Consider the following 27,595-nt stretch of genomic DNA (forward strand, 5'->3'; position numbering starts at 1 on the left):
ATTGTTTGCTATTTGTTCAAGGCATTTTGTCTCAAATATTACGCCAGTCAAATTTAACAATGGCAAAATAATTAAAAGGCATTCCTTTTACGCTGTCTTGAAATCAAGATTGTGACTCACCTCATGACCATTTCAATAGGCAGGCAAAATCATATGCTGTTAAAACATTACATATTTATGAAAATAAATTGCATTGGTTGACAAATATTTGATTTATATATTTAAGTGATATTTGACTATTTTTATAAATAATTAAGGTTGAGTTCAAATTTGTTTTAAAATGATGGCTTTCTGGTCAATCAGGCTGGATGGAGAAATATTTAAAATATGATATCTTTGCATTGAGTTGTTTTCATTTTATGTTCAATATTCCTATAATTCATGTTTTTATTTATTTGTGTATATTTGCCATCGTTTGCTCTCCAGTGGGAATAGGCAATGACCTAGTGGTGATATTGCTAGACTATTAATCCAGAGTCCAGGTAATGTTCTGGTGACCTAGGATCGAGTTCCATGTGGAAGATGAACCCAATAATATGGAAATAAGAGCTCAAAGATGAGCATGAAACCATTGCCAATTGTCAGGAAAAACCCAAAAGAACTGCAAATGATACATAAATCAGGAACAAAAACAAGTTGCTGGAAAAGCTCAGCAGGTCTGGCAAAGATTGTGAAGAAAAGCAGTTAACGCTTTGGGTCTGGTAACCCTTCCTCAAAATTGTCATCTCTGAAGAAAAATCAGAGTTAACATTTCAAGTCTGGTGACGCTGCCTCAGAACGCTGGACCCAAGATGTTAACTCTGATTTTTCTTCACAGATGCTGCCAGTCTTTGTGAGCTTTTCCAGCAACTTCTGTTTTTGGTCAGAAAAAAACCCATTTAGTTCACTAATGTCTTTACGGGAAAGAAACGTGCTGGTCCTTACCCAATCTAACCTATGTGTGACTCCAGGCCCATAACGAGGTATTTGACTCTTAACTGCCCTCTGACCAATTAGAGATGGGCAATATAAATGATGTCCGAGATAGTGACACTGACATCCCATAAATTAATAAGATAGAATGGTGTGATGCAGGAATCTTTGTTTAAGCTTCTTAACATGCACAGGATTTCCAGTCATATTTGTATCCCTTTATTAAGTAAGGAATTAGTACTTTATTTTGTATTTTATATTTCTGTGTGGAGATCAAAATCAATTTCTTTGAAGTGGTTTATTAGGAATTAGTGTTTTTTTTTCAAGAGAAAGGTTAAATGTATGACCATGCAAAATGCAAGTTATACTTGGGAGAGTCCGGCCATTTACTCCAAGTTTTTTTTAAAATAAATATCATAAAGCTCCTCCATTGCTAAAACTCCTGACTTTGTTGATTATACCTGTTTTCATGAACATAAGTTTTGAATTTAGCTTTTACTGATTTGAATCAGTGGCCTTACATTGACTTTTTTACATGGTGTTTATTGCGAGATAACTTCTCTATCACCTTTTTAACGCGAACAATTCACATTTTCATATCTGTCTTTATAACTCGTGTCATAATACTGGCAGTCAGCCTGAGGTCTGCTCTATTCTACTTCTGATGCATAGTCTTGCTCTGTGCTGATGACCATCACTGACGAATGTACTTAAGTTGTGGCCAGTACAGAATATTATCGAATTTGATCATGACCTCCTCTGACTTATGTTGTTTGGGCTACATTGTTCAATATTCTAATTTTTTTTCTGTATTGAAATTCAATATAACCAACCAATAATATGATTACATATTTTCCTTAAGAGTCAGAAGGTTGTGGATTTAAATCTCCACCGGAGAATCTTAAGGATGTAATTTACAATGACACTTGATGCAATACATAAGGAGTTTAATTCCATTATTCATTCATGGAATAAAGGCGTCATTGGCCAGGCAGCATTTATTGTCCATCCCTAATCACCCAGAGGGATGTTCAGATTCTACCACATTGTTGTGGGTCTGGAGTCGGATGGCAGTTTCCTTCCCTAAAGGACATTAGTGAACCAGATCGGTTTTCCTGACAATTGACAATGTGTTCATGATCATCATTCTTTAATTCCAGACATTTTATTGAATTCAAATTCCACTATCTGCCATTAATAGTCAGCGATAATACCAATAGGCCAATGCCTCTCCATACTTGGAAGTACTGCTTTTCAGATGACATCAAATTAAATCATGCCTGCCTCTCAGGTGAATGCACAAGATCAATGGTGCTAATTAAGCTATAGTCAGAAAGTTCTGGTGTTCTATCAAAGCTTTTCTTTTTTATTTATTCACTCAGTGGATTGCGTGTTGCTGACCAAGCCAGCATGTACTTCCACTCCTAATTGCCCTTGAGAAATTGGTGGTATACTGCCATCTTAAATCACTGCGTTCTGTGTGGTTTAGGTACAACCACAATGTCGTTACAGCGATAGCAGCTTGTTCTAAGTCAGAATATTGTGTGGTTTGGAAGAAATTTGCACATGCTGCTATTCCCATGCCTCTGCAAGTGCCAAAGGCTGCAGGGTTGGTAGGTACTATCGAAATGAAGCCTTGTTGAGATACTGCAGTGCATTACGTAGATGGTACATGTTGCTGACAGTGTATGTCAGTGGTGGAGGGAGCCAACGTATCACAATGACTGTACTTTAAAAAGTAATTCGTTGGTTCTGAAATGCTTTTGACATTGTGGTGTCCTGATACCTTGAAAGTTGTTCTACTAAGTCTCGGGTGTACTTGTTTGATTGTAATCGCCTTTCTGGCTTTGTAATTTTTTTTTAAAAACTAAGCATCAAAATCTGGTTAGCTTAAATTGTTTAATTCAAATATTGTCAATTCTCACATGACTGTTTAATCCAAAAAGCTTATATTAAATAAGGGGCAAGAAACCTTACAGAGATTGTTTTATTGATTTTTGTTAACATCCTTACAAAGGTAAAATTGTTTTTCCTAAAGTCTTAACTTGAAAAGTACATGTAATTTCTTTTTATAAAATGTAGGTTGGTGATGACCATTTTCGTAAGCAGCATCGCAGCTTGGCCGATCTCCATTACAACAAGGCTGTGAAATTGTTTCAGTTGCTGAAAGATGCACCTTGTGAACTGCTGCGTGTTCAGTTAGAACGGGTTGCATTTTCAGAATTTCAGATGGCAAGTAAGTAAATATTAGGTTCTAAAATAACTTAATTTTGTTAATGTCACTTTATAAACATAGAAATTCTTTAAGCACTGCATTCACAATTTAACTTAAAAGTAAGGATTTGTAAAAGTGCTGGAACAATATGGAGAATAATTGAAAATTTTAAAATCCCGACATTGCTGCACTAGAAACTACTAGATCACCAACCATGGTGACAGATGCAAATTAATACATGGACAGGAAAGACAGTGTGACCTTGTATTATAATCAAGTCTAGAAGTAACAAAGGTGTAAACAAGGGTTTCATCAGCAAATGAACTGTGCCAGTTGAAGCTAGGCAATGTTACAGAATGGAAAGAATGCTCTTAGAAGTCCATCTTGAGATGCGACACCATATTGAGAGTGGACTGGTTTTGTTTTAAGCAGTTAAGACAGAGGAATGGAATTTGCAGCAGGGGCAGAAAGCAAGAAATAACTCACCTTTCCCAATGCTTACTTGGATGGTCAACAGTACTGAATGCTGGATCATCAGTTTTATTTGACAGCAGTCTGAAAAGCTGGTGGTGATGCAGCACTGGATGCTGTTAGCATGCATGTGAAATCTGATGCTACGTATTAGGATAATGTCAGTGAAAAGCACGATATAGAGGAACAATGACAGAATACAACCATATGTGTAACCGGGTCATATAATTTTTAACTCTTGTAGACTTGGCATAATTTTGATGAGTCTGGGCACCTCTTTGAAGCAAATGCATTTTTTCTGAGCATTTGAACTTGATTAATATAATGGGTGCCTGTTCACGATGGGGTACCAAATCCTTTCACAAGAATTGTTGCTACCTCATTACAAAAAGCAAAGGGTGGAGGTTCACTTAAAGTGCAATTTGGACTTGAGCACATATAGCACTCGTTTTGAAAATATCCTCTATGAACTTCTGTTTTCAAATTCACTTACATGAAAATTTTTGCTTCAAAATTAATTTCTTTCAGTATATTAGTTTAATACATTTTGATCAATACAGCTGAAAATGCAAAGGAAAGCATTTGAAGTCACTGCCATTTTCCACCAGATTAATTCAACCAACAATTATTGAAAATGACAGTTTTTTAAAAAAAGTCACAATTTCCAATTAGATTGGTGTTACAGTGGTGGATTTTGTTTTCAAAAAATCATCTTTCACATGTATGTATTAGTATTAGTGTACTCAAAAGATCCAGCTTCATTTTTAAGCCACCTCAAGGTCTGCACAACTCCCTGGTCCATCTGCTTGCTGCTCACTATACTCCTTGCATTGGGCACAGATTCTTTAGAAGTTGGAATCAGCTCACTTATAACTACACATCTTTCCACCCAGGCTATTTTTTTTCTCAGCATTAGTACAGCAGAATAATTTGGCAACCACTACAAGGATATTGTTGTGCCAGTGTTTCCCAGGTTGCTTTTTGATAAATAGGCCATTTTTGGTGAATTTTAAAATGAAAATTACTCACTTTTAAGCTTTAGTTTCTAATATGCACTTATCAAGAATATTATAAACTATATACCCACAAAATTTAAATTTTGTCATTTTAAAAGTTTAATTTATTTCTATTTTGCTGTAATATTCCTATTAAAATAAATCTTTGAAATAGAAAGTGATATTTATTCCATGCCCTGTAGATCAAAATAGCAATGTTTCAAAACTGAAGACTCTTTCAGGAGCACTGGATATAATCATCAACTCAGAATATCCATTTTTGCTTATCCAGAGTGAACTTTCCACAGTCCAAGCACTGGTAAGTATTTTCCAATTGTTGTAATAGGGGAAGGGAAGAAAGCTTTTTTTTAAAATTCCACTGAGGTCAAATCCATCTCAAATTGATGAAATAGGTCTAGGTAAAGGCAGGGTAGATCTTCCCTGTGTTCGTTGAAGCATCCTTGGGTGAAGTTGCTTCAGTATGTTTAGTTAATGACGCTCAGTTGATCACAATAAATATTATTGCTTTGGATTTGTTAAAATAAAACAGATGTAAGAAAAACAAATATCATCCTAGTGCAACTAAACATACTTTTCTGCAATCAGCGTGGAAACCAAGGAGAAAGAGAGGTTTATTCTGCTTCAGGGCTGATCTTGTAGCTGTTTTTGGAATTCTTAAGGATGACATTGATTATTGTGTTTCATTCCAGATTCTCTCCTTCAATATTTCTGGGAGGAGGAATATTTAACTGACCAAGTATGGGCTGATACAAGTTTTGGTTTGGTTAATACTCAAGAACAGGCCAAGTTTCTTGAATGCGTGATTAGAGGGATTGATTATTGGAGTTCTGAGGAAGGGTCACCGGACCTGAAACATTAACTCTGTTTTTTCCTTCACAGGTGTTGACAGACCTGCTGAGCTTTTCCAACAACCTTGTTTTTGTTGTTGTTTTTGGAAGGATTGGGTCTAGCTTACAAATCTAGTGCAGTGTGAGCAGTGACTTTGCAGTCACCCACAAAGTCCAGAGCATGTATTTCTGTGGTCAGTTTAGTTTTGACATTTGAGGTATCCATGTAATGAGTTTAATACTATCATCAAGGGTAAGTTGACCTTTGAGATGAATAGTTACATTCAGGTAGATTTTGAAGGGGCCTATTTGAGAGAACCCCACTCAAGACTTGGAGTCATATCATCATGAAGCAATTGCATCATGATAAATTTTCTTAGACCTCCAGATTGTATAAGTTATGCATACAATTGCATGTCTGTTGATGCCATCTGGACAGGGATTTTAATTGAGCAGGTTTAGTCTAGTGACAAACAAGCTGAGGAAAGCAACCTAATCCATTTCCTTTCACCAGGAACTCATCTACAACACTGAGGTCATTAGGACCCTTAGTGATAGAGCGCTGGATCTCTACACCACTAAGGCTCAAGTTTGCTTACCTCTGATTTCATCCCCCTTAACCATTCTAGAGTATTTGTTTGTCAAAAGGAGGGATTTGTTATCAAAGGAGAAAAATGCAGTAGGGAACCAGAGTTTTCGGGAGGGAATTTTGGATTCAGACTGACAAAGGCATGGCAGTGATAAAGTTAGATAAAAGCATTCACTTGTTGCTGGAGGGGGTTGGCCCAACTGACATTCTGGTGTTGTTGTTCATCTTTTATTTTTGGGATGTTAGGAAATACCTGCGCTGACAATATGAGAAGGCAACCTGTATCCTTAGTGCCTGTTGTCTGTTATCACCCTGTGGGTTTCAGGCTTATTAGTTCCACTGATATACATTAGAGCATACTGCAGAAAATTAGCAGTGCCTTCTCATGAGCTTTTCAAAAAAGGACATCTGGGAGCAAATCTGAAAGTTTGCCTTAGGCTGATGCTGTTTGAATTTTCACTACCCACTCTGTCAGGAACTCCATAGCTGAGATAAAAGCCAGATGTTTTTATTACAGCAGATTGGTAACAGAGTTTTAGTGTCAGGTGAAAACCAAAAAATTAGCCAGTTTTAAACCTTGGCCATGTTCTCCTTGCTTATTATGTTACAGACATTTGTCACATTATTTTAAACCCATCATGGAAAGAAGATAGAAATTGAAAAAATTCGTATTATCATGAACATTCAGAAGTCATCTCGATAAAATTTCCCTTTTCATTAAAATTAGCAAGGAAATTGTCAAGCATGCCATGATGGAAAAATGCCTGAAAATGATTCCTCCAGCTTGAACGAAGAAGAGATCACAAATCTTGTCAACATGTTTGAAGCTCGACTTTCTTTCCTGTTGTTTCAACTTATCAAACTACTGACCTCAAAAAAGAAAAGCAGGTAATGAAATGCAGTCCTTTCTTTATCAAAATACCACATTTTGCCAATTTTCTTAGGTATATTTATATTGTAGCACTCAGTCTTTGTGCACAACACAAATGTATGAATGAGAACATAAAACTCGAAATAGTAGCAGGAATAGACCATACTGTCACTCAAGCATGCTCCACCATTTAGTATTATCATGGGTAATCTTTGACATCAACTCCACTTTCATGTCCACACTCCATTTCACATTCTGCTCAAGGATGCCAAATATCTGAGCCATAATTACATTCAACAACGGAACATCAACAATCCTTGATCAAGAATTTGAAAGATTCAATTTCTCCTTATCTCATTCCTGAATGATTGATTGGATCCTTATCCTGAAGCCAGATTCTTGTTTTCCAGTTCACCTGCCAGGGAAATAACTTCTGTGTCTTCTGTCAAGGCACCATCAGGATCTTCTATACTACCATGTGGTCACCCCACAGCCTTCTAAGGAACTTCACCATACCATCTCAAAGGCAAATATATTCTTCCTTAGATATAAAGATCAAAACTGAACATTGTATTCCAGGTGTGGTCTAGGCCAAGTCCCATACAATTTGTAATGATTCCTTTTTGTACGCATTTTCTTGCACTCAAGCCAAAAAAACACTCAGTTCTACCCAGCAATCAGAAGAGCTTAATTCAGGTTTTCAACAGGTCTTTCAAAACAGTTTGAGGATCACTATACAGGAGTTCAGAGGCTGCATGCACTGAACAAGGATAAGAGACGGAGAGGTACAGACACGATGTTAGGAATACTGCTGTTAGTTGGGATTAAAACTGATCAGATCCCAGCGACTGATAATTTATATCCCAGAGTACTTAAGGAAGTGTCCGTAGAAATAGTGGATGCATTGGTGGTGATCTTTCAAGACTGTAGACTCTGAAACAGTATCTATGGATTGGAGGGTAGCTAATGTAACCCCACTCTTAAAAAAGTAATTGGAAAACAGGGGAATTATAGACCAGTTGGCATGACATTGGTAGTGGGGAAAATAATAAGAGCCCATTATAAAAGATTTAATAGCAGAGCACTTAGAATATAGTGACAGGATCTTTCAAAGTCAGCATGGAGTTTCAAAAAGGAAATTATGCTTGACAAATCTACTGGAATTTTTCTGAGGATGTAGTTACTGGAGTTGATGGGGGCAAGCCAATGGATGTGGTTTACTTGGACATTCAGAGGCTTTTGATAATATCCCACATACGTTAGCATGTAAAATTAAAGTGCATGGTATTGGGGTAGTGTATTGATATGTATAGAGATCTGGCTGGCACATGGGAAATAGGGGAGTAAATGAGACTTTTTCCCAAATGTCAGCCAGTGACTGATGGGGTACTAGACCTCAGCTATTCACAAGATATATATTAATGATTTAGATAAGGGAACTAAATGTAAGATTTTCAATTTTGCAAACAACACAAAGCTGGATGGGAGGATTGACTGTGAGGAAGATGCTGACATTCAGTGTGATTTGGACAAGTTGTGAGCGGTTAAATGCATGGCAAATATAAAGTATAATGTGGATAAATATGAAGTATCCACTTTGGTAGCAAAAGCAGGAAGGCAGATTATTATCTGGCAATTAGATTGGGAAAGTGGGAGTTACAAAAAGACGTGAGTGTCTTTGTTGCTTAAAGTTGCTTAAAGTAAGCATGCAGGTGCACCAGGCAGTGAAGAAGGCAAGGTATATTAGCTTTCATAGCTAGAGGATTCAAGTACAGAAGCAGGAATGTTTTGTTTCAATTGTACAGGACTTTGGTGAGACTACACCCTGGCGTATTATGTGCAGCTTTAATCTCCTTATTCTAGGAAGGATATTCTGGCTATGGAGGGAGTTCAACAAAGTTTTTTTACCAGGCTGATTCCTAGGATGGCAGGACTGACTTACAAAAAAAGAATCTGGACTATATTCACGCAAGTTTAGAATACTGAGATAGGATTTCATAGAAATCTACTAAATGCTAACAGCACAAGATAGGGTAGGCATAAGAATTTTTCTGATGATCAGGGAGTCCAGGATCAGGGGTCACTCTGAGGAAATTGGGTAGGTAGTTTAAGACTGCGGAGAAAGTCCTTCACCCAAAAAGTGATGAGCTTATGGAATTACGTGCCACAGTACTGTTAAAGCCAAAACACTGGATGTTTTCAAGGATGAGTTCGATATAGTTCTTGTGGCTAAAGGGATTTCAGGATATTGTTAGAAAGTAGAAATAGGGGAATTGAGCAGTATGATTAGCCATAATTATATTGAATTGTGAAGCATGCTTGAGGTGCTGAATGGCCTGTTGCTCCTATTTTCTATGTTAACATATTGCTGGTGAGGCAGCCAACCTACGCATGCTATTTATGGGATACTGTGAGGAACTGAGAGCAGCTGGATAGTTAGAATTCAGGATCAAGTTCTAGGAAATAGTAGGCAGCTAAATAGTGGAATCAGAAATGGCACTGTGTATGGTTAAGTAATAAAGGGTTTGGACAAATCTTGCAAGCATTAATACTTCAATACATCTGAGTGATTAGAGGTTGAAGAGCATACAAGGCAGCATTTGCATGATGCAACTCTGGTAAAAGCTAGAGGCAGTTTAGCCTGATGAAGCTAGCTTTCAGTTAACAGCTGACATTATGCATAAGTGCTGGAATGCAGTTTGAGTCCAGGGGCAGTTTAGATTCAAGAAAGGAAGGTGATCGAGAACAAGGGCAGTCATTAATGCAGTCTTTGACCAGATGGCTCTGGAAGGGAGTTTCAAACCAGGTTTGCCAGATGAAAAAATCATGATTCTTTATAAAGTTTAATGAGACTTGTTGACCTACCACGTCGTTACCACCTGGGGGAAGTTGCTGAAAAATTTGTGGGATCTGCCTTGATCTCATTTGCTATTGATTTGTGCTTAGTGGTGTTCGATCACAGTGTAGTTCTCTTATTGACCATGTTAATTCTGCTCATTAAAATTGAAGTTGTACATGTATTGTGGATTTCATTAGCATTCTAATGCAATATATATTTAAGTTTTCTTGTTGTTTCTTCAAAACAACGGAATTTTTTTGCCTCTCCACCAAAACTAATTTCCCTGGATGTTGCATTTTATTGAGTTTAAGAGTAAGAGTTACTGTCCCTGGCCAGATTGCATTACATAAATTTGACTGCATGGTCCATAAGTATAATAAGTTGTATCAAGACTTACTTTATTCTTTCCCTCTAGCTCGCTTATGATAAAAGACAACATAACCACTTCAATTCAAAATTGCATGCTGTACCTATGTGCTAACTCTGTATTCCTTCCAATTCCTTCTGAATATTAACATTTATAAGTTTTGTGCCTTTTTTTAAAAAAAAGCCTTTCTATTTGTACCAAAGTGAATCCCTCACATTATGTTGCATAAGTAGAGTATGTATGTATTGAGGGTATTTTGTTTGGTAAATTTTAAGTGTCTTTAGAACTGAAATGTGAGGAGGTTTTCATTGTCTCTTTTGAATGGAGAGTGAGGAACTGATATTTATGAATGACTTGAGTGAACCATGCTCCCTGTAGTAGTGTTAGAGACAAAATCTAGCCGTACCTTAATTTTGGCTACTGTCGTTCTAATGTAGCTCCTGTTAATTAAAATGCAAATTTAGATAAGTGATATTTCAGTTGAAGGTGGCTGTTAGTTTATTGTGATTAAATGTGCAGCATCAGAAATCAAAAGTTTTGATTAGGCTCAAAGCGTCAAATTCTATTCATTTTGGCTTCCTTAAAGTAATGTCATTGTCATTGTTTTGTGTTTTTATAGCGGCGTTGGTGATGATCGAATACTGTTGAAAAACTACAAGCATGCTTATTCTACATTATTGCGGGCAACAGCTGATAAGGACACCTCTTTAATACAGAGAGTGGAATTGATACTGAGTTTATTGAAACATTTATCATCCAGATCATCAGTTGATGAGACTGGATCTGTGTGATTATCAGGTGTTCTCCCACTGTTGTACTCAAAACATCATTATAAAATCTGAATTTTGTTTTTCTATGATCATTTTTGAATGGTGACAGTTTAAGTAACCTGCCAAAAGGCAAATGAGCAATCTTCAAAAAGCATTTATGATCTATGAATACATAAATCTCAAATCATTAGAGTTACCAGTGTGAACAGTACTTCAAGAAATAATTTGTACCAATTAAAAGCTGTCTTTGAAGCAATAATTTAATTTACCCATGAATGTCATATTGACACAAAGGCAAGAAATTCCCAGATTCAGACCCTATTAAGCCAGTTCCAGCCACACTGGCAGTAAAGCTGCTGCTAGTAGCCAAATTATCCCTGAGCTGAGGAGGAGGAAAAGCATTCATTGTCCCTGCTTTCTATAGCTTTTCAGTTACCCTTATCAGAAATGGAATAAATGTGATGTCTGGTGGTGCTTCAGATTTGAATAGTTTCTTGAAAAATTCTACCTTAGCTTGAGGAATGGCTAGTTGATGAGGAACTGAGGAGACCTGTCTGCCAGCATGGGTCACTGTCACTGAGAGAAAGACAAAATTGCTAACCAGCATAAGCTTTGGATAATGTTGAAATGAAGCTGTAATTTAAATATTGTGTATTATAATATGTATGCACCTTGCATTCAAAGGTTTGTCAGTGAGTTTCTACATGAAGTAATGGCACAGAAACTGACAAAATGAATGACCCTCTTCAGATTATGATTAATTAATGGAAAAAGATATGTTAATGGATTTTTTAAATGTCCTTAACTTGCAAAACAGTCCATCACAAGTTGGTACAAGTGGCAAGTTGCATTTTAGTCACGTGTTATACAGAATATTCATATTAATAGGTGAGCTCGTTTTTTTTCCTGATGATAATGGATGAATAGTAAAGATTTATTTGTTTTTAAACTCATTTATCTATGGGAAAGTGGAAATCAGTACTGTGGGGTTAGTTTCAAAGAAAAAAGGTGAACTACAATTTTTGAAGATCTACAGATGTGACCAGTTGATAGATATCACCATGATTCTTTACAATTCTTCTTCAAATGTGGAAATTGCTGGGAAAACCATTATTTGTTGCCTGTTGCTACTTACTAAGATGGTAATAGTGTGGCATACTGCCGTTGGTGTGATGAAATTGCTCCCGCAATAAGCAGGACATTTTTGATCTAGCAACAGTGAAGGAATGGGGATATCTATAATTTTATATAAAGAGAACTTGGGATTGATGGTTCTGTGCACTTGATGTCTTTGACTTGCCAATTGGAGGTCATCAGTTTTCCTGGCAAGTTCCTGCAAAGAATTATATAGATAATTCATCCTGAATGCTGGAATTGAACGTGAGTGTACATTTGATATAGTGGGTGAATTGCTGATCATGTGGAATTTGATGTATGATATTAAATCCTCAACTGTTGCAGCTATATCTCTGTAGGCAATTTAACAATGAATTGTATCATCTAGTCCTGAGGCGTTTTGAAGAGTCAGGACGTAAACCATTCATTATAGAATACCCAGCCTCTGACCTACTTGAGATGTTAATATAGATTGTCCAATCGAGTTTTTGGTTAAGAATGATTCCCAGGATGTTGGTGAAGAACTTGTCTATGTTAATGTCATTCAGTGTCATGAGATAGTGAGGCACCCCACCTCGTTGAAATTGTCTTTGGTATTTTTGTGGCATGAATATTACTTGCCTGTTAACAGCCCAAGCCTGCATGTTTTGTGACAGGTCCGCACAGGTTTTTTTTATTGACACTCTGAGGATGTAAGGCAGGAATTATGCAAATATTTAGGTGCACATTTTTCATTTTGATCATTACTATTGATAGCTTTGTGAAATAAACATCCAAGGAGTACACTAAATTTGAAAATACTTAATTATTTAACTCTATTGCTGTTACAAATGATTGGGGGAGAAAGAAAAGGTGTTACAGATGGTAACATGCACTCAGAAGGGTAAATATCTACAGTTACACAAGCAGATTGCATTTTAATAAAGAAAATTCAATAAATGTCTGCTTTTCACGATGTACAGTTTGTATATTACATAGTGGCATTGCAGGATTTTTGCTAACAATATGTAAAATTTGTAACTATAATTGTGTATATACTTTTAAAAATGTGTGCAGTGTTCTCCAGGTAAATTGGAATGCAACTTTTTAAAAAAAAGTCAGGGTTCAGTTTACAGATTACTTCATGTACTGTCAATTCAAGAAGTGTGAAGAATGAAAAATATGGAAGCATGTGCAGAATCTGCGACTAGTGTGTCTGTGTGATAACTAGTACTAAATGAACAATCTGATAGTTTTTTTTGTTTAGGTCAGATTTTATTCCCTTGTTTTTCTATGAAGTTTCCAGTGTGTTTTGGGCTGAATTAGAGAATGCTATTCAGTGAAAACAGCTGTTTATGAATCCATCTCAGAATCTGTCAGCTCTTGTTTTATAAAAGTGAAAGTCTACTAGCTTTCATGGGATAACACAAGCCATATTAGAAATGTTGGAAGTTAAATGAAGAGGTTGATTATATTATTTACAGTTTACTGCAAAAGTGTTACAAGATCTGAATTTTTTGTAACTTTTATAATTTTTCACCTTTCCTGTTCAATAAGGACAGGTAACTATATATGAGGGCTCTGCAGAGTTTGTTCAGAAATTCATTTTGTTGGAAGAATGTGTTTTTCCTGCTCCAGTAGACACAAGCTAATACAATGTGACATTTTTAAATAAAATATATTAATAAAGTATGAAAACAATCCATCATGTAGTCTGTCAATCAAAGGTTGTGTACATTGATACCAAGCAAATATGTACCTGGAACAGGTGTTGAAGATGTCATATAGTTTGAATTAGAAAAAAATATTTGTATGTAGTATGTATATGGAAAACAAATTAAGTACTGTTTGACTACATTTGTCTACAATTTTCATGGTATAAATATGTCAGCCTTAATGCATTGTGATTTCGCAAACATAAAAATCTTTACATCTGTGGAATTACCAACAGCCTAGCACAAACTTTACTACAGATGGTTTTGACTTTTAATTTCTAGTCACTTGATTTTGCCTTTGCCTGGGATAATGTCTTGGACCATTAAGTATAAAAAGCAGGCTAATTACACAGTTGGATCCAGAATAGCCATTGTCATACAATCGTTAACCACTTTTGTTTTTGCAATTTTCCAATTTGTGAAAACTTCTAAAGCAATTTTAACTCTTATTCAGCATTGAATAATGGACATCGCAAATATCAAACCACTGATCTGATATATTTTTCATAGGCATTAGTCCATTTAGTGGCAATAATGGGTTCTGCTTTTTATCCCGGTCACTGACCACTTTCCAAAAGAAATTGCTTTTGAAGAAAAATATGGACTTGTAGTGATATGAGTAGTACACAGCATTCACGTTTTCAATGGGATGATCATTCTGTACAACTGGTGGAAATACATCTATAATTCTTTTTGGATATCCATTAATCTGATTAGTATTCACATTGAAAGTGACCACCTATAAAAGAAAATGAATGTAGTAAGACTTAGGAAGTGACTATTTCAGGTGTACAATAGCCTTACTTTTTTTTAAACCCCAATCTAATCATGTATCCCTGAACCATATTCAGATGAAAAAACATTAGACAACCCTTAAAAAAAAATCTCTGCCCCTCGAAGCCTTGATCATCATTACCGCAGCTATCATTTTATTCAAACAAAGTTACCATCAAATCTTCAAGTACTGTCTCCTTGTTTTTAATGCTTTACTAATTAACACATTGATAATTTTTAAAAATTTATGGTCAGATGAAATATGTTGACTGAAGTTTTGTAGTGGGGAAAAATTGTCACTGTCAAATGACCAGGTGAGTCATTGGTGAAATCAGCATTTACTGCCCTAATTGCACTTGTGAAACTGCGCATCGTGCAGTGGTGTAATGATGCACTAATGCTGTACTTCCAAATGTTTTCAGGTAGTAAGTGCTTCCAACCAAACTTAAATGGACTTGAACCCAGATACCTGGCTCAGAGATAGGGACATTACCTCTGTACCACGAGTCATAGGTATTTGGACTTTAAATAGATTCAGCCCAGCTCCCTTGTTTATATTGATTTTTTTCACCTGTTATTAGGGCACAAGAGGGTCACGTTTATAACCTTAATTAATGAGATTTAACAAGAGAAACATGAAGGGAATAACATTCCCTTAAATTACATTCTCCTAAGACCCAATAATACACACAAAGCAAAAACTACCACGGTAAAACAAACTAAAATAATGTACACTTTCACTGATACTCAATCAGAGCAGTTCAAAGGCAAGAATTGCAGGTATACAAATGACCGTCAAATGGGTCATTCATCTTTTAAGTGTCAGGCTTAAATTTCTGCTCTTTAAACAAATGTCTTAAACAGCTTCTTTTGAAAATATTAACAAACTTGGCAAACTCAAATCAAAATGTTACATCTGGGGTATGAGGCACCCTAGTGCCTGCAAAGCCCACCGGTGATGAAAGGCTTGTAGTGAGCCTGTGGACTCCATATACCACCACTAAAGGACACCCAAGTGAGAACATAACAATGGAAGAGGGGCAGTCAGGTATTAAATCCACTTAATGGCTTGTTGTGTTGCACTGTTAACATTTATAGTTTTTGATTTGTAGTTGCCCAAGCTTCTAATACTCCAATTGACTTTTAGGTGTTGTATGTTGGAGGCACATGTTTGAAATCATCTAGTAATTTGTGCTGATGAACATCTTTTCATATTCTGTAAAGTAAGGCCTCCAATGATAGAAGATGCAGGAAAAGTGGTGAAGGAATCTGAAGTTCTTAGATGGAGGAGGTCACAGGAATGAGGAGAGTTGAGACCTTGAAGTGTTTTGAATAAGAAAATTTGAATTTTAAAAATAGAAACCAATACAGATCAGTGAGCAGCAATAGTGGTTAACAGGATTTGCTATGTGCTAGGATCCGGGCACCAATGTTTTGAATAAGCCTAAGTTTGCAGAGGATAGAACGGAAGTTAGACAGGTGTACTTTGAAAGAGTCGAGCCTGGAAGTAACAAATACACAGGTTAAAGTTCCAGTGGCGCATAAATTGATGGCGGGACAGAGATGAGTGACAGGAGAGAAAATTAGGGAACAAAACAAAAAGAATGTAAAGTCAGATTTAATTTTAAATGTGGTTGTAGAGAATTGTGTATGAATGTAAGAATTTTAAAACATTTGACATTCAACATATGTCCAATTTTGTATAACATTTCAACTGTTAATTATTTTTGACTACAGTCTGTAATTAGTTTAGATGGTAATAGTTCATTTTGTGAAGGTTGCCAAAATGGCACTATTAGACCTTTTCTTCCAAATGATGGTAGGATTTGGCATGAAGATTGCCAAATAGCCCATACTGCCTGTTCCATCAATTAGTGAAAATGCCTTGTGTCTGCCCACATCCCAAGGACAAAAATAAAACTTACATTTGGACCTTTGAAGAAATATATGTTTTGATTTCTTTTATCATAAAAAGCAGTATCAATTGGACCTTGAACACCTGGAAAACCTTCAGAGATTACTTTGGGATATTTCTTTCCTTCTGCATCCTCTGTGTATGTTTGATCATTTTCATTGTCATATCTCCAAAATTGGGTACCTGTGTAAGAGTACAAGTACATGTTGAAACTAACATTCTGTAACTAACATTAACTGCTTTTAAAATATGTTGACTATTGAATCACCTTTGAAGAAATAGATGGCATCTCTTGTCCATGTCCATATATGTACAAAAGCATCAATGTCATTACTTGGGATTCCTCGCCATCCAACTGAGAGTGCAATTGGATCTCCATAGCGTGTTCGATTGTTACGATTTTCATAAAGCCAATACAAGTCATTTCTGAAGAAATATGTGTTAAATTGAATTATTGTCTCCCCATATTCATTCTTCTCCCTATGAATCCAGTCAAACACTGTGTCGAAAGGACTTCTGCATACACCTAAAAAGAATAATCAGTGAAATCTATTGCCTTTTTTAAAAATAAGTTCAGTAATTTCATACAATATTCTAAACAATTGCAGCCTGTATTCTATTTGAGATGGCAAACAGCTCATATGGGTTCTTTCTAAATCAACTATGAAATTGTGAATTTTGTATCCAAAAATAACTCCTCATGCAGTGAATGAATAATCTTTCCACTAGCTTACAAATCTGGATGAGTCTACATTAAATTTGCAACTTTTTGAAGTCAAATATCTCAAGCCATATTCTTTGGTACTTTAACTCTGGCTTTTTAAAAAATTTTGATTCCTACATTATTCACTTGGTGGATCAACTTTATGTACTAAAAACCCTCACTAAATGCACTACTGAAGATTACTAGCTAACTACAGACTGAGTCAAAAGTAACAGAGTTGAAATGTTATACAAAATTGGAGTTCCTTGTGTTGAATGTCACATTTTAAAATTCTTACATTCATCCACAATTCTGTACAACCACGTTTAGAACAGAATCTACGTTTACATCTTTTCACATTGTTCCCTAACTACTACTTCTGTCACTCATCTCTGACCCACCGTCAGTTTATATGCCACTGGAACTTTTAAGATAAAATTATTTCAATTAGACAGGTTGTGGAGAAGTGGGAGTCATTTAGATTGAGCGCTAGATGTCTGGAGGTTCATCTTAACTCAGAAAAATGCGTATGTTGTGGAGCAAATTGCCATTTGTTAACATTGCTTGTTACTTCCATTGAAGAGGTGGGTTAATTCGGGTCTGAAATCTCAGCATACTGAAGGTAAATTAGGTACTAAGTATGATAAATCAGGGTCTTGGTGGCTGTTAGAGGAATTTCCCAGGGTATTTTTCTCCTTAAATTGTTTTGTCTTTCCAGGAAGGCTAATCAGTTATGAAGTGGTTTTGTAAAGCAAAATGTTACAAAGTATCGTGTTGGAGGGGTGAGGATTAGGCCTCCACAATGCCACCACTATCATTCATTTAAGAAACTTTTTAAATTGAGGATCTTTCGTCACCCCACTTAGTATCTTCTCTGACTTGGTATCTGCACTTTTTTTAAGCCTCTATGAAAGGGCAATATTGTAAACATGAAGAATTTTGTAAGGTGCAAATGTAAACTTTTTTAAATTTTAAAGGTCTCTGGACTTGTCCATCAGCTTCTTATCCTAGAATTAAATTGTTTCATCAACTTTTCTGTAAGCTCAGATCGTTCATTGACAAACTAACCAATAATGCAGCTCTACAAGAATTACATTGCATATTTTTTTGTTAGTTTGTCAGTGAAAGATCTGATGGACAAGTCCAGAGACTTATTAAAATTTAATAAAAAGTTTACATTTACACTTACCAACAAGCTAGGGAGAGACTAAACTGTAGAAGGATCTATGACATCATTCTAAAAGCATGCCTCAACGTCATTTACTACCTCCAATGTTATTGTAATTGGTGATTCTTTATTGCTACTGGATATATTACTGGCAGGCTCTAACAACAGCAAAATATCTTTCATGTTTTTAAAATATTCATCAGTTGCTGAAATTTAAATTTGAATGTTCTTACCATAGAGTTGCTGAATAGCTTTCCTATCAAGCCAATCCAGCTCAAACATTGAATTTTGTGGAATGTAGCTGGGCTGCATCACTGAGCCAGTTCTGTAGATGTGAGGTAAACCCAGTACATGTCCTAGTTCATGGACAGCCACCTATACATTTGGGCAAATTGAAATATGTCATGAAATAAACTAACCAAAGGACAATTGGTCAACTCTATATTACACCTGCGTCAGAGATAGCAGGAATTGCAGATGCTGGAGAATCTGAGATAACAAGGTGTAGAGTTGGATGAACACAGCAGGCCACAAGCAGCATCGGAGCAGGAAGGCTGATGTTTCGGGCCTTTCTGAAGAAGGGTCCAGGCTGAAAATGTCAGCCTTCCTGATCCTATGATGCTGCTTGGCCTTCTGTGTTCATCCACCTCTACACCTTGTTATCTTACACCTGCATTCTTTGTAATCCAATGCTGGCAAAATTACTATGCTGAAATAAGCATTATTTTTGAATACAGAAACAGTTCTGATCCTCTTGGCATAGGATAACCCATAAGGTTCTGTATGTTTACAGTGTTAAAATCCAGAATATGTGGATAGGTTCCAAAGCAAGAAATTCCTTTAGCAAAAGCAAGCATTGCAAATGCCTTTGATATGAAATAAAGACAGAAGATCTTGAGAAACTCAGCAGGCCTGGTGGCATCTATGAACAGAGAAACAGTTAACATTCATACAACATGCTTACAAAAAGTTAATTCTGTTTCTCCTCAGTTGCTCTGAACACCTGTTTCTGCAGCACTTTTTAAAATTATTTCAACAATGTCCTTGAACTGTTTCGTTGACTATTCCAAACACTTGACAGTGAAGTCAGTGCACCTGTGTTTAACAGCCTGGCATGAGAATTAAATTCTATTTCTAATATTTACACCCATTGATTGCACCAGCGTGTAGTGTAACTCTGAATGTGGGTCAGATCTAGCTTGCTTCCATGCTCCTTAGAGAGACGCTATTCAAAATTGCCATCCTGTCTCAATGCTATTAGGCCTACAAGTCCTGAAAGATATCATCAATTGTAAAGTTGTATTTTCTTAACCAATTTTGAAAGTCAATGTTGGCAATAGTCGAGCAATCGCATGAGACAAGTTAACTACATTTTTGGAAAATTCCAGTAGTAATTAACAGGACAGGGCTTATACACTTATCCCCCTGGAATCTTCAGGCCTTTTATTTGAGTAGATTCTACACCCAACAAACACAACAGAATACCAGGAATACTCTCCAGCAGCAGAGGAGAACAAAGTGAGAATCATCCAACCTTATTATACCACCGGAGGTATGTAAAAGGACCATCTATTTCCTAAGATGAATGAAAGATCCTTAGTGAGTGAAATAAAAGCAAATTAATAAATTGAAATGAAGTCTTTATGGGCTTGTCAAATTACTGACGTCCTTGGATTTCTGAAAAAATTATAATTTTTGTACTCTTCCCTACCCTTGTGTCAAAATCAAATACAGCAGTGAGACTCTAAGCTAATGGCTAAGCTTGTCTCGAGCCGAAATAAACATCCTTAAAATGTTGTTCCTCTGAGAAAAATCCTTACACTTGCCTGCAAAGTAGACTGATTCTCTATTTATCAATATCCTGCTGTGCTGTTACCAGCTGTGCAGAAATTCTGCAACACCTCTCCTTCAGTTAAATGGTCAATAACTTTCTGGATTCTGACAATCATGTGAATGAATATTCACACTTTTTGCTTTTTAAGATATTCTCAATTGCAAACTCCTTTTCCTTTTGCTTCCTCGTGTGTTAGTGCATGTGTCACAACAATTATCCCTGGGTTTGAATGCATGAATAAACCATGCTAAACAAAATTTTTGAGTTATTTTAAAGTAAGACTGCACAAGCAAGTTTTTTTTGGGAGAAATATACCACATCCTGCTTCGGAAAGAGTAAGAAAGACCACTGCTTGTGGACAGCAATTGGAAGATTAAAGAGTATGTTTTATCTCTTCCCCTCTAACTAACAATAACAAAACCTCTCTTTTTCAAAACATTTCATTCAAATTGCTCAGCTCCAAGGAGAACTGTCCTGAATCCCTCTTCCGTAGCTACACTGGCTCTAAACCCCACCTCTTCCTCCGTCACATAGACGACCATATCATGCCCTATGCTCCCACGAGGAGCTCGAACAATTCATCTACTTCACCAACACCTTCCACCCCAACGTTAAGTTTACCTGGACCATCTCTGATACCACCTTCTCCTTCCTGGACCCCTCTGTTTCCATCTCTGGCAACCATCTGGAAACCAATATCCATTTCAAGCCCACTGACTCATGCCCACCTTCCTGCAAAAACGCTGCCCCCTATTCCCAATTCCTTTACCTCCACCGCATCTGCTGCTAGGATGAGGCACTCCACTCCTGTACATCTCTGATGTCCTTGTTTTTCGAGGACTGCAACGTCACCCACCGCCCCCCGCCCCCCAACAGTAGTTGAGAATGCCCTCGAACGTGTTTCCCGCAAATTGTCCCTTGCACCCCTTCCCTGCAATAACAACCAAAACAGAAACCCCTTGTCCTCATGTACCACTCCACCAACCTCTGGATCCAATGCATCATCCTCTGAAACTTCTGCAATCTGACCCCACCACCAAAGACATTTTTCCATCCCCAACTTTTATCTGCTTTCTGGAGGGACTGCTCTCTCCAGGACTCCCTTGTGCGCTCCACACTCCCCTCCAGCCCCACCACAACCAGCTGTTTTCCCTGAAACCGCAGGAGGTGCTACATCTCCCCCTCACCCCCACGCCAGGCCCCAGAAGACTTTGTACATCTGCTAATGTGGTATACTGTATCTGCTGTTCCTGTTATGGCCTCCTCTACATCGGGGAAACCAAGCAGAAGCACGGGGACTGCTTTGCAGAACACCTACGCTTGGTTCACACTAAACAACTGCACCTCCCAGTCGCGAACCATTTAAACTCCTCCTTCCATTCCTCAGCTGACATGTCCACACTGGGCCTCCTGCAGTGCCACAACAATGTGACCTGAAGGTTGCAGGAACAGCACCTCGTAGTCTGCTTGGGAACCCTGCAGTCCAATGATATCAATGTGGACTTCACAAGCTTCAAAATCTCCCCTCCCCCCACCACATCCCAAAACCAGCCCAGCTTGTCCCCATCTCCCTAACCTGTCTTTCTATCCCCTCCTCCCACCTCAAGCCCCACCTTCATCTCCTACCTACCAGCCTCATCCCGCCTCCTTGACCTGTCCGTCCTCACTGGACTGACCTATCCCCTCCCCAAGTCCCCACCTCCACTCACATTTACTGGGTCCATCTCCGCCTCTTTAACTGGTCTGTCTCCATCTGTCTTCTCCTCTACCCATCTTCTATCTGCTTCCCCCTCTCTCCCTATTTATTTAAGAACCCCCTTCCCCTCCCCCATTTCTGAAGATGGGCCTAGGCCTGAAACGTCAGCCTTCCTGATCCTTTGCTGCCGCTTGGCCTGCTGTGCTCATCCAGCTCTACACCTTGGTGGCCTGATTCATCAGTCTCTGCTCATAGCTAACATGAATCTCCTCCATACTCCTGAAGTTGAGAGCTTGGCATTGTCCACGGTACAGCTGAAACCTAACAAATCACAAAATAAAAACAAAGTGTTCAGGAAGCTTAACAGGTCTGGCAGCATTTGTGGAAACTGAAAGAAGGTTAATGTTTCAAGTTTGATGTGACTCCTCTTTGAAGCATTTTTGTCAAATTGGACTGGAAATATTAACTTTGTTTCACATTCGCAGATGTTGCCAGAGCTGTGGAGTTTCTTCAGCATTTTCTATTTTTATTTCAGATTTCCAACATAGACAGTACTTTGCTTTTTATTTAAGTGATTCGTGAATTCTATTTGCCTGTAGTCATCTTATCAACCTGCCTTGCCTCCTTTAGGCATTCTTATACATCAACATCATAATGCCATAAGAAACGGAAACAGGAGTCTGCTCCACCCTTCAATGTAATCATAGCTGATCCAAAACTCTTGCCATGCACTTTCCTGTGTTTTCCCCACAACCCTTGATTCCTTGACTGATGAAGAATATATCTATCTCAGCCTTAAATATGCAGAAGTACTCCGCATCTCAGCTCTCTGTGGCAAGGAGTTCCAAAGGCTCTCCAAGGGAAGAAATTCTTCCTCATCTCATCCTAAATTAGCGCTGCATTATTTTGAGACTATGCCTTCTAGTCCCAGACTTTCCCGTGAGGGGAAACCTTCTCTCAGCATTTACCCTCTCAGGCCCATTAAGAAACCTGTACGTTTCAATGAGATCACTTCTCATTTTTCCAAACTCCAATAGGTAGAGTACCAACCTGTTTAACCTTTGCTCATAAGGCAATTCCTCCATTCTAGGGATCATCCATGTGAACTTCTCTGAACTTCCTCCAACGAGATGTCTCTCTGCTATGTGCGCTTTTCAAGACAGAACCATTAAACTACGTGTTTCTGTATTAGTTCTCCTGAAGTGCATCGCTCAAAGTTTCTCTGTACTAAACATGATTTGCCACACTTGCATTCATTTTGCCATCTTGCCTATCATCCTGAAGTCTATGCCACTATTATCTATAATATTGCTAAATGTTGTATCACCTGAATCATAATGCTACTCCCTACATCTGAGTCTAGATTTTTATTTATTAGAGCTGAAAACAGCAGCAGATCCAAAACTGAGAGTTTTAGGAACACTATTACAAGCCTCTCCCAACCTGTAAAACACACATCCACAAACACACTTTGTTTCCTAAACAATGAGCCAAATAGAATCAGTCCTAGAACTGCCGAGTATATCCTTCCCAATTTGAACTGTAATATCAATATTTAGTCAATAGTACCATACACCCTCCATTCTTTGTTTCCTTACTATTCCTGAAAATTTTGTAACTAGCAATATTAAAACTTAATTCTTGACCACACCATAATCCTCATGATAGCTTAACCTTGCAGCTCACCAACCTATTAGTTAATACTCCAAACATTGATTTGCTTACGATTTAAGTCTCTTCATCACTTTTGCTATTTTCTATAATCTGGTTCCAGCATTTTTTGGGGGTGGGGGGGATATTTCCACAAGCCATTTAAAATACATAAAGTTCGACATACTGTGATTCTGAATGGCGCGAATGCACAGCAAAAATATTCCCAATTCTTTGTTTGGTGCCTGCTTTTAGAGTGACACAATGTCAAATAATTATAACTGTAGCAATGCCATTTAAACATTGGTTTGAGTAGCCTCAGTCCTGCTAAACAATGTTTTCAAGAGGAGAGGAAATCTAGTGAAATTTAAGGATAATACAACAATTAATCTATCAAAATATTACAGCTCAATAAGTTTGGAAATGACTTGTTACAAATTTAACCATAAATAACAGAGCGTGAAACATAAAAATAAGCAAGGTTCAAAAATGCTGGTAACGGTTCTTACCTTCAGCAGGCTAATTCCATTTGCATTATTTGGTGTTGTAAAATGGTCATCATCATCAAAATGAATGTCACCAAATTGCCAAGCGTGAGCAAATTCCTGCCCGTTGCCATCAAATGTTCGTGTGCAGCCCATATGTCGACCTGGTGCAAAAAAACATATTAAATACATTAGTCCTTAAAATTTGTATTACAATTGATGTCCGTAAACCAAGTCAATATTTTTCTACTGCAAAGTATCAAACCTCACATAGAACATTACAGCACAGTAAGGCCCTTCGGCCCTCTATGTTATGCTGACCTGTCATACCGATCTCAAGCCCATCTAACCTACACTATTCCATGTATGTCCATATGCTTGTCCAATGATGACTTAAATGTTCCTAAAGTTGGCGAATCTACTACTGTTGCAGGCAAAGCGTTCCATTCCCTTACTACTCTCTGAGTAAAGAAACTACCTCTGACATCTGTCCTATATCTTTCACCCCTCAATTTAAAGCTATGCCCCCTCATGCTCGCTGTCACCATCCTAGGAAAAGGCTCTCCCTATCTAACCCTCTGCTTATTTTATATGTCTCAATTAAGTCACCTCAACCTTTTTCTCTCTAATGAAAACAGCCTCAAAAGCCTCAGCCTTTCCTCGTAAGACCTTCCCTCCATACCAGGCAACATCCTAGTAAATCTCCTCTGCACTCTTTTCAAAGCTTCCACATCCTTCTTATAATGCGGTGACCAGAACTGTACGCAATACTCCAAGTGCGGCTGCACCAGAGTTTTGTACAGCTTCACCATAAACTCTTGGTTCCAGAACTCGATCCCTCTATTAATAAAAGCTAAACACTGTATGCCTTCTTAAAACACTGTATGCCTTCATAATTGTTTGTTGAAATCTTTATTTTATTGACACACAAAAGTTAGTATATTTTCTGTTCTTGGGTTAATGACGTTCTAACTAGTCTGTATGTGTTAAATGTGATATGTACATCAACATTACCTGTCCCAAAACCAAGCTTGATGTCAACCATTGATGCGGGAGAGTTGTTGTTCTCTTCAAACTGTAAAGGAATAACTTCACTCCACATCCTAAAAGCCATTCTCAACACATGTTTCTGGTCTTCGATGGAGAGCTGGTGGCTATAACCTTCTCCCATCAGGCGCCAAGTAAGTTTTGCTTTAGAAAAGGCCATTTCTGGTACTCTATTAAACAAGTCAGGGCGAACAGGCACCTTCTGTTGACTGGGAAAAAGCAGTAACTCTAAAAAACGCTTCTTGCGAACCTTTGAGGTTACGGTCATGTTGGTACCACTCTTGTTATCAGTTGTTTTATCGAAATCAGTGGCTTGGTTGAGAATATCTTGTGTCTCATTATCCATCAAGCTATCTTCAGACACAACTCTATCTGGGACCCCACATCGCGGTTTGTTCATAGCTTCCTGGGTGGCTTTGTTTAGCTCTCCAGTCACGGGGATCCCATTGGCCTTCTGGAACTGTTTTAAAGCTTCAATATAGGCAGAGTTTTTCGTGGACTCAGCTTGACGTTGTTGCCATTGTTTGGAAGCTGAGGAGCCTTCCCTGATAAGATCCAACAAATCTCTAGGAGCGCGATGCTCACCTGCAAAGTTCTCAGTTTTCTGGCGTTGGATGTTCTCCCACTTTATTTGTTCTGTCCATCCATATTTATGCAGATATTTCTTGAATAAAAAATATATTTTCCCAAATTCAGTAAACATGATATAGCGAAGTTTAACAGATAAACGTGCAAATGAAACAAAGGAGAAAATGCTGGAAATAGTGCGCTAAATCTGTGGGCAGAACGAGCCTTGGGTCAACGACTCTTGGTCAGAACTGGTATGTAAAACTCGTTAAGCTACTGGTTCAGGTCGCATCTTACGCAATTCCAGATCGCCTGAAACTGCGGTCAAATTTCTTCCTCAATTCAGCCACATCATATCAACACATCTGACTTAAAACTGCAGCCCTACCCTTCATAAGATAATGAAATGTGAGGCTGGATGAACACAGCAGGCCCAGCAGCATCTCAGGAGCACAAAAGCTGACGTTTCGCGCCTAGACCCTTCATCAGAGAGGGGGATGGGGTGATACAGCCCTACCCTTTAGACAGGATAGGCAAAGGTTGCTCAGATCCTAGAGAAACAGCATTCCAACCAAATATGAAAGTATCATCTCCTCAAATGCATATCAGTGCATTCATGATTAATCAATTTGCAACATTCCACAATGAACCATTTCAGCAATAATTAATGTTCAACTGTGCTTTCCTACCTCAGCTGCAGTTTGGCTCAGAATGGGACGTGCCCGGTATTCTGAAGATGAGATGTCCGAGTGGTCGCGACGATGAAACAGTCTCTCACAGTTCCCCCAGGTAATGACGCTGAGCCACAACACTCTCAGGTATAAGACCAGCGGCATGCTGACGATTACTAGCCGATCTGGCCAACGCGCGGAAATCTTCGGTTTATGTAACAAAAGCGCTCACCCTGTCTCAACACACATTCACCAAACTTCAAAAAATCTCTTCGAGTTTCGCAAACACTCTGTCCAATCCCACCCGCGGAGTACATCGACTCTCTGAATTCTGAGGTTATTTGTTAACGGATCAATGGTATATTTACAGTAGTGCTGGCTTCTGCATTTAAAAAGGTGAGGTGCTTTGTAAAATGAGATTTGTAACCAGGATGAGGTCAGTGTCTTGTTTAGACTTTTAAAGTTGGTAAACTCCAGTTATTTCAGTTATGTAAATTTGATAGCTGTCGAAATTTAACAGTTATGTAAAGTTGACAGCAATGAAAATTCCATAGCCATCTGGGGCTTGAATCATCTGGTCTTCTCAGCCTAATGTGAAAAATTGACTTTGAATTAATAAAATTTTGTGTTTCGAGCCTATTTTCCTGAATTTGTTTCACACTTAAAACTAGTGTTTTAAACAAGAAGAATTCAAATTGCCCCATTATTGACCTTGTTTACAATAATTGGTAAATATAAATTTGAGGACTTCCATTTTGTACAGGGCTTTTGAGAATGCCACGCCGAAAGGAATGCAGTTGATGTTTCTAGCAAATTTTTGCTGAAAATTGAACGAGCCTGTAGAATTTCAGGCTGTTGATGAAGGCAACCTGTAAATTTTACCGTCGACTGCAATTTAAAGGTTAACTTATTCAGGTGTCAGGAAAAGTGTGAATCAATCCAACCAAACTTTAGCCTTTTGCAAAATCACTTTCAAGGATACACGATAATAAAATGTGAGGCTGGATGAACACAGCAGGTCCAGCAGCATCTCAGGAGCACAAAAGCTGACGTTTCGGGCCTAGACCCTTCATCAGAGAGGGGGATGGGGTGAGGGTTCTGGAATAAATAGGGAGAGAGAGGGAGGCGGACCGAAGATGGAGAGAAAAGAAGATAGGTGGAGAGGAGAGTATAGGTTGGGAGGTAGGGGACAGGTCAGTCCAGAGAAGATGGACAGGTCAAGGAGGTAGGATGAGGTTAGGAGGTAGGATGAGGTTAGTAGGTAGGAGATGGAGGTGCGGCTTGGGGTGGGAGGAAGCGATGGGTGAGAGGAAGAACAGGTTAGGGAGGCAGAGACAGGTTGGACTGGTTTTGGGATGCAGTGGGTGGAGGGGAAGAGCTGGGCTGGTTGTGTGGTGC

General features: G+C 38.1%; 2 protein-coding genes across 4 annotated transcripts in view; one reads left to right on the forward strand and one right to left on the reverse strand.

Moving 5' to 3' along the window:
* The window catches only part of edrf1 (erythroid differentiation regulatory factor 1), a 62,488-nt gene extending 48,813 nt beyond the window's left edge, over positions 1 to 13,675 (forward strand). Inside the window, exons 22-25 of one of the 3 annotated variants that reach the window (XM_048550872.2) lie at positions 2,995 to 3,148; positions 4,797 to 4,912; positions 6,758 to 6,918; positions 10,727 to 13,675. In XM_048550872.2, coding sequence (XP_048406829.1) covers positions 2,995 to 3,148; positions 4,797 to 4,912; positions 6,758 to 6,918; positions 10,727 to 10,898 — 603 coding nt within the window. In that variant the 3' untranslated portion in view covers positions 10,899 to 13,675. Of the gene's footprint in view, positions 1 to 2,994; positions 3,149 to 4,796; positions 4,913 to 6,640; positions 6,919 to 7,311; positions 7,607 to 10,726 lie in introns of those variants that run through there. The other 2 variants (XM_059653080.1, XM_048550874.1) reach the window with 2 other exon arrangements.
* mmp21 (matrix metallopeptidase 21) lies at positions 12,813 to 27,196 on the reverse strand. The gene is made up of 7 exons (XM_048550875.2): positions 26,216 to 27,196; positions 24,927 to 25,623; positions 23,937 to 24,076; positions 18,481 to 18,622; positions 16,645 to 16,902; positions 16,387 to 16,559; positions 12,813 to 14,426 (listed from the first exon to the last, which is right to left on the reverse strand). Exons 1-7 carry the CDS (start codon positions 26,360 to 26,362, stop codon positions 14,127 to 14,129), a joined length of 1,857 nt encoding a protein of 618 aa, XP_048406832.1. The 5' UTR covers positions 26,363 to 27,196; the 3' UTR covers positions 12,813 to 14,126.
* Between the last annotated feature and the right edge of the window lie 399 nt (positions 27,197 to 27,595).

Source organism: Stegostoma tigrinum, chromosome 20, assembly GCF_030684315.1.
Source record: "Stegostoma tigrinum isolate sSteTig4 chromosome 20, sSteTig4.hap1, whole genome shotgun sequence".
NCBI classification, from domain to species: Eukaryota; Metazoa; Chordata; class Chondrichthyes; order Orectolobiformes; family Stegostomatidae; genus Stegostoma; species Stegostoma tigrinum.

Bases quoted from the DNA above. Each gene is read 5' to 3' on its own strand.
- mmp21 (XM_048550875.2), bottom strand. From the start codon at position 26,362: ATGCCGCTGGTCTTATACCTGAGAGTGTTGTGGCTCAGCGTCATTACC. The intron at 24,077-24,926 runs GTAATGTTGATG...TTTTTGCACCAG, and splicing joins CAAGCTTGGTTTTGGGACAG to GTCGACATATGGGCTGCACA. The intron at 16,903-18,480 runs GTAAGAACATTC...TATTCTTTTTAG, and splicing joins AGCTATTCAGCAACTCTATG to GTGTATGCAGAAGTCCTTTC.